This window comes from Podospora pseudopauciseta, chromosome 1 (genome assembly GCF_035222475.1).
Source record: "Podospora pseudopauciseta strain CBS 411.78 chromosome 1, whole genome shotgun sequence".
Classification (NCBI taxonomy): domain Eukaryota; kingdom Fungi; phylum Ascomycota; class Sordariomycetes; order Sordariales; family Podosporaceae; genus Podospora; species Podospora pseudopauciseta.
In genome coordinates this window covers 7,610,757-7,623,541 of record NC_085892.1, presented here as the reverse complement: position 1 = coordinate 7,623,541, position 12,785 = coordinate 7,610,757, and the positions used below count along the sequence as shown (strand labels likewise).

At 52.2% G+C, this 12,785-nt stretch overlaps 4 protein-coding genes across 4 annotated transcripts; 1 reads left to right on the top strand and 3 right to left on the bottom strand.

Annotated features, from left to right (window-relative positions):
* Positions 1-8: 8 nt before the first annotated feature.
* On the bottom strand, positions 9-1,099 carry lsm7 (U6 snRNP-associated protein Lsm7). The gene is made up of 3 exons (XM_062908673.1): positions 670-1,099; positions 537-608; positions 9-471 (listed from the first exon to the last, which is right to left on the bottom strand). The coding sequence occupies exons 1-3, from the start codon at positions 911-913 to the stop codon at positions 335-337; spliced, it is 453 nt and encodes a 150-aa protein (XP_062771790.1). The 5' UTR covers positions 914-1,099; the 3' UTR covers positions 9-334.
* A 2,040-nt stretch (positions 1,100-3,139) lies between these two features.
* Positions 3,140-4,681, bottom strand: QC763_120825 (uncharacterized protein; the record flags this gene model as incomplete). The annotated part of the gene is made up of 2 exons (XM_062908672.1): positions 3,140-3,703; positions 3,776-4,681. 2 exons carry the CDS (start codon positions 4,679-4,681, stop codon positions 3,140-3,142), a joined length of 1,470 nt encoding a protein of 489 aa, XP_062771789.1.
* A 156-nt stretch (positions 4,682-4,837) lies between these two features.
* On the bottom strand, positions 4,838-5,218 carry QC763_0024610 (uncharacterized protein; the record flags this gene model as incomplete). The annotated part of the gene is made up of 2 exons (XM_062905429.1): positions 5,154-5,218; positions 4,838-5,093 (listed from the first exon to the last, which is right to left on the bottom strand). The coding sequence occupies exons 1-2, from the start codon at positions 5,198-5,200 to the stop codon at positions 4,838-4,840; spliced, it is 303 nt and encodes a 100-aa protein (XP_062771788.1). The 5' UTR covers positions 5,201-5,218.
* Positions 5,219-7,681: 2,463 nt separating this feature from the next.
* QC763_120820 (uncharacterized protein) lies at positions 7,682-10,478 on the top strand (the record flags this gene model as incomplete). The annotated part of the gene is given in 4 exon segments (XM_062908671.1): positions 7,682-8,921; positions 8,977-9,359; positions 9,423-9,731; positions 9,741-10,478. Coding segments are annotated over 4 exon segments (2,670 nt in total).
* Positions 10,479-12,785: the final 2,307 nt, after the last annotated feature.

Here is a 12,785-nt window from a genome sequence, read left to right as displayed (position 1 = left end):
ATCAGGCTCGAAGCTGTGGTGTTGAAGATTGAATGGTATTGCTGTGCTTTTCATAGCCAACCATCTCGAAGATGATTCTGTTCCTTTGGTGTTGATGGTATGGTGTGGGATTTCATCACACCCGCATCAACGTCAAGTACTTGGTTCCCTGGGTATCTCTCCCTTGTCAATTTTCCGCTGTCAAAGCACTTACGGGTCTCGCCTCCCATGTTCCTTTCGACCGTCGAAGATGAATTCTAAACCTGTTTTGCCGCACCTTAGACCCAATCAATATTACTATGCCAGGGACATTATTGACGAGACACGCTTTCTTTCCCCCTCTTCGTCATGCATCTCAATCCTCCATCTCCTCCTGCTGCAAGAACGGGTTGGCTATCACCTCGCTGCCGTCCACGGGAGAAATAACAACCAGAAGGGTGCCGCGTACCACCACGAGACCCAGCGATCGCGTAGTTTCGTTGCCTTCGTCATCTGTGTCTCTCATGTTAGCCCCCCTTTCGCCAACCCCCAGCACGCCAACCCGCAAACGAACGTACCTCTGACCGCCTCCTGAACCTCATCCAGCACCAAATTCATCAACGCATCATACCCCTTTAGCGTACCCGTCACTTGTTCATTCCTCCATGTCAGCACCTGCTTACCATTTCCCCAAGTTTGAGAACAACCTACCCTCCCGTCCGCCATTAAACTTGACCGTAATCCTCTTGTCCATGTACTTCTTCAGGTCAAGAATATTCTCCTTCTTGGGACGCTCCGTCTGGTCCCCGGACCCGCCTTGGTGCTGTTGTCCCTGCTGGTTCTGGTGACCCCCGCGACCGCCGCCCCGATTGCCGCCGCCGCGATGAGGACCTCCCCTGCCTCCTCCGCTCCCTCCTCTGTGACCGCCTCGGGGCTGGTAGGGTCTTTCGCTCATGATCGGGATCTGTTTTCTGTCTCTTTGTTTTTCGTCTTCGATGAGATGGGAGGGGGAACTTGATCGGGGATCGTGGGGTGGGTTATGTTCGTCACAGGTCGTGGTGGGTTTCGAGACAGGTGGGATAGTCAAAGTACTGGTTTGGTGGGGCTGGAAGCTCCAAGCTCTCTGGTTGTGGATGGCAAAGCAGTCAACACAGTCAACAGTCAACAACCCCAACCCCCAAATTCCAAAAAGAGTCAAAAAGGTCGTTAAAAGTGGAGCCTTTTCCTCCCTGCCTAACCCCGGCGGTTCTTTTTGGGTCGTGGCAGGGGTGGCAGGTGGGCTTCCCGCTTGTGGCTAGTGAAGCTGCAGGGGCGCACGGGGCAGGGATTGGAGTTTGAAGATACGCGTGGTCAAAGCTTTGGGTCTGTTTTTGACATCTTGGGGAGGGGGCGTTGAAAGAGCATTTTTCGGGATTGAGGCAGCAGTCGTTGGGTTGACTGGGGGAACATGTACCGGCGGGTGCCAGAGGGTCGAGAAGGCTTCAAACTGATTTTTATCTTTTTCAGCTTGGATTACTCACTTGTTGTGAAACGAGCTGGCTGGTCAGCAGATAGATGATGGCCGCCGACTTGGAGCTTGCTTACCTCAGGCACGTCACAGTATAAGGAACAAAGTGACCTGACATTACAAAACAAGAGCTAAGCTACTATTAAAAGGGCATTAAAAGAGTAGTCGAAATAGGGTTAAGCATCGTAGTACTATATATAAAGCTTAATATCTATACTGATTTTTACTCTGGATCTAATTTTATAATATTTTCTTAGTTTAAACTTTATTTATATTTTTGTATTTATTTTGGATATACTTTACTATACTTTAAATATACTTTAAATATACTTTAAATATACTTTCATTAACTCTAAAATAGTTTTTAGTAAACTTTAAATATTCTTTAAAGATATACTAACTTTACTCTATATTAATTATATAAACCCCTTATATTAAAATAAATCTCTATTGTTACGGCTTAATAGGGAAATTCTGAGATAAAGCAATAGTAATATGATACTAATTGATTTAATTGTAACCCAAAGAAGAAAAGAGAGGAAATTCCAATAGTGTCTGCAAAGCAAAGCTTTTTGACAGAGTAAAGCTTTGACTACTTGCTTTCGCTCCTAGTGTCCCACATGTTTCACGTGGCTTGCACGTGCCTAATATCCATTAGTCCGTTAATGTCAAGCCAGTGCCGTGACATCTATAAAGCTTATTTTATAGTAAGTTATTACTATAATATTATGTAGCTATAGCTGTAGCGGAAATATTACAAACAGTAAAGATATCTCACAAAATACTTAGTATCTACTCAATACTTTACAGAGTATTTGCTTAGTACTATTAACTATTTTATGCTATATATTTAGCGCTAATGTAAATTATGCTGTAAGTATCTTGTAAAATTTATAGCCTAATAAACCTATAACTATTTACATTTTCAGTAAGCTAAGTACCGAGTTTACTCTATCCAATATAGCTGTAAATATATTTTAATGAAAAGTAATTAAATTATAGGTTTTTAAGCGGAATTTTAATTTAATTATCTATTATAATATATGAGACTATATAAAACCCTTGGAAAGTATATAGTAAAGTTAAATATAACTTTACTAGAGAATATTACGTAAAAATATAGTAAATAATCATTAAATTACACTCTTTAGAATATCGCCCTCTTTCCAGATCTTAAGTGAAGTCTTCCTTACCTTTTATAACTCCATCTGTAAATAACCACCCCCCCATATCAACAACTCTGTTTCGGCACTCTTTTCCAGGCGATTTTTATCCCCTGATAGGCTTCTAAAACCAGCCAAGACTCCTTCAAAGATAAGCAACGCACTTGCTCTTCAAAACTTCCCCACCAACCTTTGAGACATCTCACCACACTCTAAAGAATGTTCAGCACAACCCAAACAGTATTCAACACCTCCTCACAATTAGTTATCATTCTTCGCTAATCCATTCTACCCAGTCATATCAAAAAGTCCATGACTACAAACCAAATAAATCCGCTGAGTATCCCATAACCCTTTCCTCAATTCTCTTTACAGTGTCCCGCTGTCCAGATTGTCTCAACGCTTGTTAGAGATGTGCCCTTCTCGTCATCCCCCTTGTAACCCTCATCCTTACTCGAGACCAACTATTCAAAAAGTCCCGTGTCAGCACAATCCTTCCCTTCACCGCACCCTAGAGACTGCTTACCAGTGGCGGAAGCCCAGGCGGCCCGGCCTCAGCCAAAACACTGGCAATGGATGGCATAGGAGGAGCCCGCTGCCCTCGACGAACCGGCTGAGCAAGCCCATGCCTAGGAGCCGGCGGAGGTCGTCTCGATCCTCCCGCCTCGCCATCACCTGGAACAACAACCTCCTTCTCCTCCCCCTGATCCTTCTTCTCCATAGGCGGTCCCGCATAGTCGTCGTACGTCTCGATCGGCCGGCTTCGGTACCGCTCCGTAAACGTAGTGCTGGGGTAGTAATCAAATCCAGTGCCGGTAATAGGTATCTTTTCCTTGACTTGGGGCAGTGGCTGGATTACTTGAGGCTTGTTACGCGTTCCTGGGAGGTTGTTGTCGCCAGTCTTACAGAGGTTCTGGTCATACTTTGGCCATGGTTCTCCGACAGTGTTCACCGGGGGTTCAGAACCCTTCACTGGTGGTGCTCTACTGATGGCATCGGGATGACCAGCCGCAGTTCGACGAATCTCACGCTTGCCGGCCTCCCGGGCGGCAGCAGCTTTGAGCCCCCACTTGCGCTAGTCAGTGGGAGGTGCTTCCTCCCTCAGCCCTGCGTTGAACCGAGCGAGGGTAGCTGGAGGGGGGGTCACGGGGCTCTCGGTACCGGTGGGCTGTCTAGAGGTAGTCATCTCGTAAGTCTCGCTGGACGTTGGCGGCTTTGCAACAGGCGCACTGCCTGTAGCAGTAGACGTTCCGGCGAGCGTACTTTGCCGTCTCGGGGCCCCTGTCTGGCTTCCCGTAGTTTCAAGTTCCCCTATTCTAGACGTCCGTGTCTTCTTCAAAGAGCCTTTTATGAAATTCTGGAAAGCTTTCCATCCCTTCTTCCGTCGCCCATCATCACCCTCTCCGGCGCCACCACGAAGCCGACCGGGTCCGTAGCTCGGCGCCGTGTTTTGTTGCCACCAGGTCTCTGCAGTGGTACTGGGATTGGTACTGGGATAAGCCTGGGCAGCGAAATCCCGAATGCTTGTATCAATGGGATGAGACGGCAGTTGGTTAGAAGAAGCTCGATGTCGACTGCTTCGCTGAGGTATCCCTGATATTTGCGGTCCACTTGACGAGCGGCTGACAGCAATGTTGGGCAGAGAGCGTGAACGCCTTCGCGGTTGAAAAGGGTCTTCGCTGTTTCCAGTGGTCCCAGTGGCCCCAGTCGTCCCAGTCATCCCAGTTGTTTCAACTGTCACAGTAATCTCAGTTCTCACAATAACTCTAGATTCGCCAGCCGTTCCTGTATTTCCGGCTGTCCCAGGAGTCGCCGTCGTTCCAAGAGCTCTTGTCACTACAGTTGTTCCTGTAGCTCCAAGTTTTCCTGACGCTCCAGTTGTTCCAGCCGTTTTGCTATCTGTATCTTCTTCTGGATCGGCAGCAGCTCGGAGTCCTTGGACAGGTCGCCTGGTCACAAACGCCTTCAACCACCTGGCCCCACTCTTCGTTTTCTCCCATGTCCTTCTCCGGCGCCCACCACCCCCTCCCGCGCCACCACGAAGCTCTCCCATGAAGAAATCAGCATCCCTGTTGGCTTGAAGCAAACCTTTCGAAGAAAGCGAGGGATCTTGTGTCCAAAAGAGCAGGTCTACTGGTGATGGCGAACGACGTTCTGAATAAAAGGAAGCATCCGGTGAAGATGGTGGTGTGCCTGTTGATGATGGTGTCTATCCCTCAGCATCGGATTCACTTGGACATTTGAGAGTGTACACAGTCGTTTCGGAGTGACACGTGCCGTCTGCGGCTTTCCTGAGAGGACCTGGTTGATTTTGCGGGTAGGGAAACCGCGCGTGTCTAGAAGGATTGGGTTTGTTGGATGGTTCATCTCTAGTAGTATCTGGGGTATCGTCTCGGTTGGTTGCTGGAGTACTGGCCCAGCTGTCCTTTCCGTGCGTTGGTATCGACGAAAAAGAGCCCAGCATTCTGCGACGAAGTCAAATCAGTGGCGCGAAAACATGACGTGGGACAGCCAACGGGTCTCACATCTGTGGATTGAGGCTCGTGGCCCCTTCCAGATCTTTGCCATGCATCCTGTACCAGAAACGAGGGGTGGCCGTCTCTCAAGGCTGTCGAAAACGATGGATCGAAGAAGAGATAGTGTTCTCAACAGACAACAGCCGGCTAACATAAAGCCCTATGGAATGTTCAACGAATGGCTGCTCTCGCGTGTGGTTAATGATGAGTACAGGAGGAAATCGTCGTCGGAGTGCTAAATGGAGCACCAGATGCCGCTTTCGAAGGTTCGGTTCCCCGATTGTCAGGAGCTCCTACCGGAAAGAAAGCAGGCACTCTGTTATCCAACCAGGCCGGTTCTACCCTCTCGTATCAGCAAGATACACATGGATGCTAGTTAGTTTCCCCGACCTTGGTGTCCACACTGGTGCGAATACCACTATCTGCACATGCCTTGACACTGGGGCTCACCTACCCCGTTTTGAGATTCGCTGCCAGATGAAGTTAAATCATCTCATCGCCAGACCGGTGAGGTGTTTTCACTACTGTTGACAGACCCCCGAGGATTACCTGCTAATGGGCCACAAAGGTTAGACAGCCAGCATTGCAACATACCTAGCCAAGAGGCAGAAAAACAGGTCGCTACTTGACACTCGGGCGAAATGGCAAAGCAGTCAAAAGATAGCGGGACCTGTCGATTGCCGTGAATGAGACGGCCTCTCGAACTGTCGATATCCCATCTCGGAGATACACTGTCTCATGGGGGCTAGCATGGATCTTCTTGACGGAATGCTGGTGGCGCTGCTGAGGGGCAGTGATTGTGATATCTACCTGTCCAAAATAGCAACACCAACATCTGGCAAACAAACTTGAGAGGCTCAAGGTCTACCGTTTGAGTTTGTGGTACATCTCCAAAGTGTGCTGCTACCGAACTGACATTGGCTGGAAATCCGAAGTGTGTAGAAGCAAGATGTCTCTGCTTCTGTCGATCCAAGGTGCGGTCGAATGGAAGTAACCGCCACATTGGGCTTGGAACGTCGTGGTCCCCGAAGAATCGACATCTGTCCTGCCGCCCAAACCCCTCGTCACAGATCCAAGTGTGCAGCCGGTTGGCTTGATGTCCCCCACACACTGGACGATAGCTTCTCGGACGCCGATGCCGAGACCGCCAAAAACATCTCTTTCAGCTCTTGACGGGATGGAACCGCAAAAAGCAATTCCAACTTTCTCGTTTCCATTTCTATAGCTGGGAAAGATAGGCAAAAGGCCAGGTCTGAGCACACTGCACTGATATGCCCTCGCAACCCATCTGTTTTTATTTCCGTGCCATTCCGGACCCCCCCTCGACCTCTGACAAAGGAGATGGACGCCCCCTCCGCCGGCTGCCGTGTTCATTCACACAAAGTAAATAGTCTACCCGTATGTCCACCCGGGCCCCCGTACCAAACAACTGGACGTCTTGAGGGGCTTGGAATGTGAATAGGCTCAACGCTAGCTTTCCCACGACGCACGATGCGCCGTCTCGGGTGGTACCAAGACGAAGCCCAGGACAGAACCTGGGATGTTTGCAGGAGACAGACCGGGAAGCTAGACCAAGTACGTAGCAAGGAGGAACAAGCAAGACGGTACAGGCCCAACCAGGCGCCGAGAATGTCACGAGATAATGACGGCTGAGGAGATCGGTCTAGACCTTCAACCTTTTTGCCTGTGCTTACATCTGGAGGTTCGTGGAATATGGCTTGAATGTGCAATCAGATAGATGTCGGATATCAGATATCTGTCTGGTATCTCAGAGACAAGGTGTACGGTGAGAAGGAAGGTCGGTAGTCCCGGGACGGATAGGGATAAGGCAGGTAGACAAGGTGTCAACCTAGGGTAAGGTACGTGAGGTGAGGTAGGCCAGCCGGAGGTGGTGGTCCATCCACACACAGTCCACTCAACAGACCCCCCTCTCCAGCCTCTCCCTTAAATACCTTTTGGTTCCCGCCCCCCGGCGACCAATCCAAGACCGTCTTCTTCCCTTTCTCTTCCTCCACAACGCAACAACACTCGACCGCGCTTCCTTCTCTCCGCAAAACCACCCCTGCCCCTGGACGGTCGAATGCCTCGTTGTTTTTTTTTTTGAAGCCTTTTGCGCACCCTCTTTTTTTTTCTTTCTAGAATACAGCTTCTTCACACTCTCGACGCGTTACTTTTTGCAATTGGCCTTTTCCTGGCGCTCGACTCTCTCTACGAACCCCCCCCGGATTCCCCGTCGTGCAACCCCCCCTGAGGGAACAGGTCTTTGAAGGACCCCTCGCGTGTGTCGCCCTCTGTTTTTTGGCTGCATTGCTCGGATTGGACCTTGCGTCCACGCCGCGTCTACTGGACCTCGTTGCGTGGGCCTCTCAGCTCAGGCCGCCTCGCCGAGACGCTGACTCGCCTCCGTCGGTGCTATTGGCACGTCTTGCAGACGCGTTTGCAACTTTGCATCCCGAGTTTCTCACCACTTCAGCAACGTTGCAGCTGCCTCTTCGCCAGTATTTTGTCGCGTTCTCTGGCGAGTTGCACCCCCCTCAATGGCGACAGATATGGCTGCAACCATAGCAACCGATGTAGCGACATCTTCAATTGCTGCTGGACTCGGATGCGTGATCATGTCCGAGTCCAGCTTCTCGGCCACGCCGACGGACGATTCTTCCACTGCCGCTTCTCTGAGCTCGACACCGCCCACCTCGTGTACTCCGGACAGCATGTCTCTCGCTTCCGAACCCGATGCCACCAAGCCGGCAAGCATGGCTGACGCGACGATCGAAGCTGTCATTCCTATTCTCGAAAATGAAGCTGCCGCCGACGATAGCCAGCAGCCAGGCGAACTGAGCCCGGTGGGACAGGCCATAGTGGTGGCCGAACCGCTCCCTTCGACCGAGTCCCTGTCCACTGGTCGCCCACGACGCGCCCGTGCCAGTTTGCCGGTCTACAATTTGTCGCAGTTGAGTGGCACCGACAAGCGAAGGCGACGCGTCGCGGGGCAAGGTGTGCAAGAAAACCGGCGCAGGACTATTGCAGGGGACGCCGGTAGCGAGGCGGATGCAAACAGGTCGACAGGCATTGACGTGCTGGCGCTCAGCGGCTCCGTCTCGGGCACCAACACCCCCAAAGGTGCTAGAATCTCTTCGAAAACGAAACCGATCCCGGTCCAGGCGCCGATTGTCACCCGAAGGGCTACGCGTCAGTCCGGTGCGCCTGTGGAGACTTTGGCCACGAAGGTGGCGGCATTGGGGAGAAAGGGCAGAAAGTCGGCCCAGAGCTTGGGGCGCATTTCGCGCGAGCTGATGCGCCTGCAGGATACCAACGAGTTTGCGCATATTGACACCCGGCCGGTCAAGTACACGGTCTGGAGCAATGGCAAGTATGTGGACGTGGATCCTGCCGCTGAGCCGCCCCGCAAGAAGACCAAGGTGGATGAGAAACCCAAGACCGAGACGAGCAAGGAGCGCGCGACCACGGAGCCGTCCGAGCCCGTCCGGCCTCCCGTCAAGCAGCGTCGCGTCAAGCAATGGCACAGGAAGGGCCTGTACGCAGGACAAGAAACACCCACCGATATCACCCAGGGCTTGACAACCCAGGAGAAGAAGCAGCTGGCTCAGATCCCAGAGCTTTTGAAGCCCGTCAAGGCCAACAAGACGCTTCCACTGCCCATGTACAACGGCCTCCGCATGCTCATCCACGGGCGCGACTTCAAACTGCCCTTTGATGTGTGCAACCCCCTTCCTCCAGGGCAACCAAAGCCACCGGCGTACCGGACCATCGCGAAGAGTAAGCTTGCCTGCGCATTCGACTGTACTGTGCAACCGTCTAACAAAGCTCGCAGATCGGTTTGTTGGCGATGCGGCGGCGTACTGGAAAAAGTCGCCCCATTTCGAGGATTTCTCGTCCAAATGCGTCTGCAAGCCCGAAGATGGCTGCGCCGAGGATTGCCAGAACCGCATCATGCTCTACGAGTGTGACGACACCAACTGCAACGCCGGCAGAGAATTCTGTCAAAACCGTGCCTTCCAGGATCTCCAGGAGAGAACCAAGAAGGGCGGCCGGTTCCGCGTAGGTGTCGAGGTTCTCAAGACCTCGGATCGTGGCTACGGCGTCCGGAGCACCAGGTGCTTTGAGCCCAACCAGATCATCATGGAGTACACTGGTGAGATCATCACCGAGGAGGAGTGCGAGCGTCGGATGAACGAAAAGTACAAGGACAACGAGGTGAGTCTCCTGCGCGTCTGTCTGGTGTGCGTGCTGCGTGCCGGGAGCTGATTCGGTCGGCAGTGCTACTATCTCATGTCGTTCGACCAAAACATGATCATCGATGCTACTACTGGCAGCATGGCCCGGTTCGTGAACCACTCGTGCTCACCTAACTGCCGGATGATAAAATGGATCGTCTCGGGCCAGCCCCGCATGGCTCTCTTTGCCGGCGACAAGCCCATCATGACGGGCGATGAGCTCACGTACGACTACAACTTTGACCCCTTCTCCGCTAAGAACGTGCAGAAGTGCCTGTGTGGTAGCGCGAACTGCAGAGGCGTGCTGGGTCCCAAGCCGAAGGAGGTCAAGCCGCCAAAGCCGCCAAAGCCGGTGAAGCAGGAGAAGAAGACGGCCAGAGGCTCGATCAAGGCCGGCAAGCGGAAGCTCAAGGAGCTTTTGGTCGGAGCCGAGGATGAGGCGAGCGGCGGGAACGCTGCTAAGAAACGCAAGGTTCAACCTGCGGCCGGGGTGAAGAAAACGCTCACGGCCGCCGCCAAAGGCGCTGCAAAGACCGCGGCTGCCAAAGGGAAAGGTCTTGCAAGGGGCGTTTCCAAGTCGGCTTCTACGGCTATCAAAAGGAGCGTTTCGGGCACAATCTCTCTCGGGGCGAGCGCGCTCAAGTCCACCAAGGGGGCCGGGGTGAAGAAGACGACCACGACAACTCAGCGAAAGGTGACGAGCGTGGGTCTGACCAAGACGTTTGGGAAGAGAGGCGTCAAGACCACGACCACGACGAAGATCAAGCTCACGGCCAAGAGCACGAGCAGCAAGGCTACCATCGTGGCTGCCGGTCCGAAGCCTACCCCCAAGAAACCGGCTGCGGGCGCGAAGGGGTCGACTCCGGCTTCGGCTTCGGCTTCGGCTTCGGCCGCCTCGGCGAGGAAGCGCACGCCATCGAGGAAGGCGCTTGAAGCCAGCACCCCCGACGCGGGTAACACCCCTGTCAAGGGCACGTCTGCTTCTTCAGACGTGAAGGCGAAGGTTGCCACGACGACCACGACGACTGCGGCAGTGAAGCTCAAGCAGACGAAGATCAAGTTCGTTCCGAAAGCAAACGCTGTTGCTGCTGCCGAGTAGATTCAACACGATTGATGAGAAGGAACTGGGGTGGAGGCGTCACGGGGATGTTATGAGAGGGGTATCCAATACTGGGCTTTGGGCTTTGTCTTTGGTTCGGTTTTGGTTTTGGGACGGGGGGAAGGGGAGCGGGGGATGGTGCTTTGGAGTTCTTTTCTGTTTCCTCAACGAATGGAATGGTTCGTGAGTTTTTTTCCTCCTCCAAAGTGGGTTTTAACAGTTTGCTCCTTGGGGGTCTTCGCATCGATATTTTTATTTTATTTTATTTTCCTTCTTGCTCTTTTTCACTTGGTTTTTGATGTTGTTTCGGTTTTTTTTTTTTTTTTTTTTTGTACATATATGTAGAGAGATGGGTTCAAGCGGTGGTGCATGGACTGGGGTGGAAAACGGGGGATAAGGGGGAGTTGGGTAAGTAAGTGGAGGGAGAAACATATGGAGGGTTTGTGAAGGGCTAGTTTTCGATTTATCTTGTTACCCTGTTTCCGAAACCGCTCCTTGCTGCTACATCTGACAACACTTTCTTGGGAGTGTGAAGAGGCGAGATGGCGTTTTTGGGGAAGCAAGCGGGGAGCAAGTAGTCCACTTTTGGGGAGATGAAGATTTTTTATTATTCATATTTGCAGCGGTTCTGTTCTGAATTCACTGGGTTGAGGATGCTGGGGATGAGATGGGATGAGATGAGATGAGATGAGATGAGATGAGACCGTGCACACCCACAAGCAAACACGCACGAACCACCACGCCAAGTGGGACCTCGAATTCCCAGCGCTGCGGGAAGCCCCGTGCAGAAAAGAGCCGGTCCGTTCCGAGGTGAATTTGGGATTAAGGTATGTGGGGGCGTTTTCAACTCTGGGAAGTTGTTTTGGAGTTTTTACGTAAGCAGAACATCGGAAGGGGGGTTGCAACGGGCCTTTTTACTGCGTGCCAAGGATGGTGTTTGTCAGGAAAGGTGGGGCAGCGGAGAGGTCAGGGCTGGGTTAGGGTTGTGAGGTAGATTTTAGATCGTTTGGGGTGTGTTTGATGTGCTTGGGAAAGAAGGGCACTATGCAAAAGTAAACTCCATCCCTCCGAGTGTGAGGTTTGAAAAGTTTGAGGTGGAGATGGGGACTTTGAGTTCTACATCATGGCGGAGTCTTGCTTTCCAGTGCCTTGATTGTTGGTTTGGTCTGTCTACAGGTGCTTTGCTGTTAACACCCCATAAATGCATTTTCCTCGGTGTGCATTTGTCCTCACGGGTGTGACTCCCGGGCCGCAACACTTGAGCCATGACATGACACCCGGTATTATCATTTTTCTTCTTGCCAGGCTGTGCGTGTGTTACGTTGGGTGCCGTTTGTTGACGAGGAAAACAGCACAACCGTGCTCTCAGTCGGTGTTTTGTTACCCTCAACTCACCGAAGCACACCACCTCATGCCCTCTTTTTGCTGCCCGAGACCGACCCCCTGGCTTCTCGTTTTTGGTTGGCTGTTTTGACACCGAGACAGATCTCGACACCGACACTGACAAAACCTGTGACGAAGTGCGAACGACACACCGAAAAGTCGTGATTTTTGCCCCGGGCTTTGACGGGAGTTGGTGCCGGCGTGGAGAGGCGGAGAGGCGGAGCAGCTACCACCAGGTTGGCAACACGGCGATGTGGTGGTGACAGGTGGGGGACCTGAGGTAGTAGTGGGGTCGTTCAGCTCTTTACTAACCTGAGGTTCAACCTGGGCTTCCTGATTTCGGGATTGGACGCTGCCTGCTACATGAGACTCGAGAAAAACAGCATCTGTGAGTGGCCGTGTCGTACGCGGACCCTGGGAATTTGAAAAAGGAAGATGCTGGGGTTTCTAGAAGGACAAAAAGTCCTGTGGTTTTGTACAGCCCCTCTGGGTCTCCACATGCGGCCGCCGTTGTACGACGACGGGAGTTGGTTGCTGGTGCTAGCGAAGCTCTACCTAGCTGCCGGCATTTTCTTGGATCACTGATCTTCAGATTCCAGGTTCCATCTTTGAGTTTTTGCGCATTCGAGATTCTTTGCTGCAGGTTGATGTTGGAACGCGGCCAATGAATAGGTACAGGCTACCGCCAATTCGAAACCATCTGTGGCGAGGTATCAGTTTGGTGAGGTGGTATTTCCACTGTTAGAAACTCTGCCTCGGTGCCTCAATGGCTCCTCACCTAGAGCTTCAGTTGTCCCTCGCCATCCGTGACCCCACCTCCCTAACCGGTGGCAGCAGACCGCGGGGGCTGGTCGACGGGTCGCGTACCACTATTTGAACGCTCTTTGTAGATGGAGGCAAGAGGCGGGTGGGAAACTTGGATTC

Coding starts and splice junctions, on each gene's coding strand:
- lsm7 (XM_062908673.1), bottom strand. CDS start 913: ATGAGCGAAAGACCCTACCAGCCCCGAGGCGGTCACAGAGGAGGGAGC. Junction 609..669: donor GTTTAATGGCGGACGGGAGG/GTAGGTTGTTCT, acceptor GGAATGAACAAG/TGACGGGTACGCTAAAGGGG. Junction 472..536: donor GGTTCAGGAGGCGGTCAGAG/GTACGTTCGTTT, acceptor TGAGAGACACAG/ATGACGAAGGCAACGAAACT.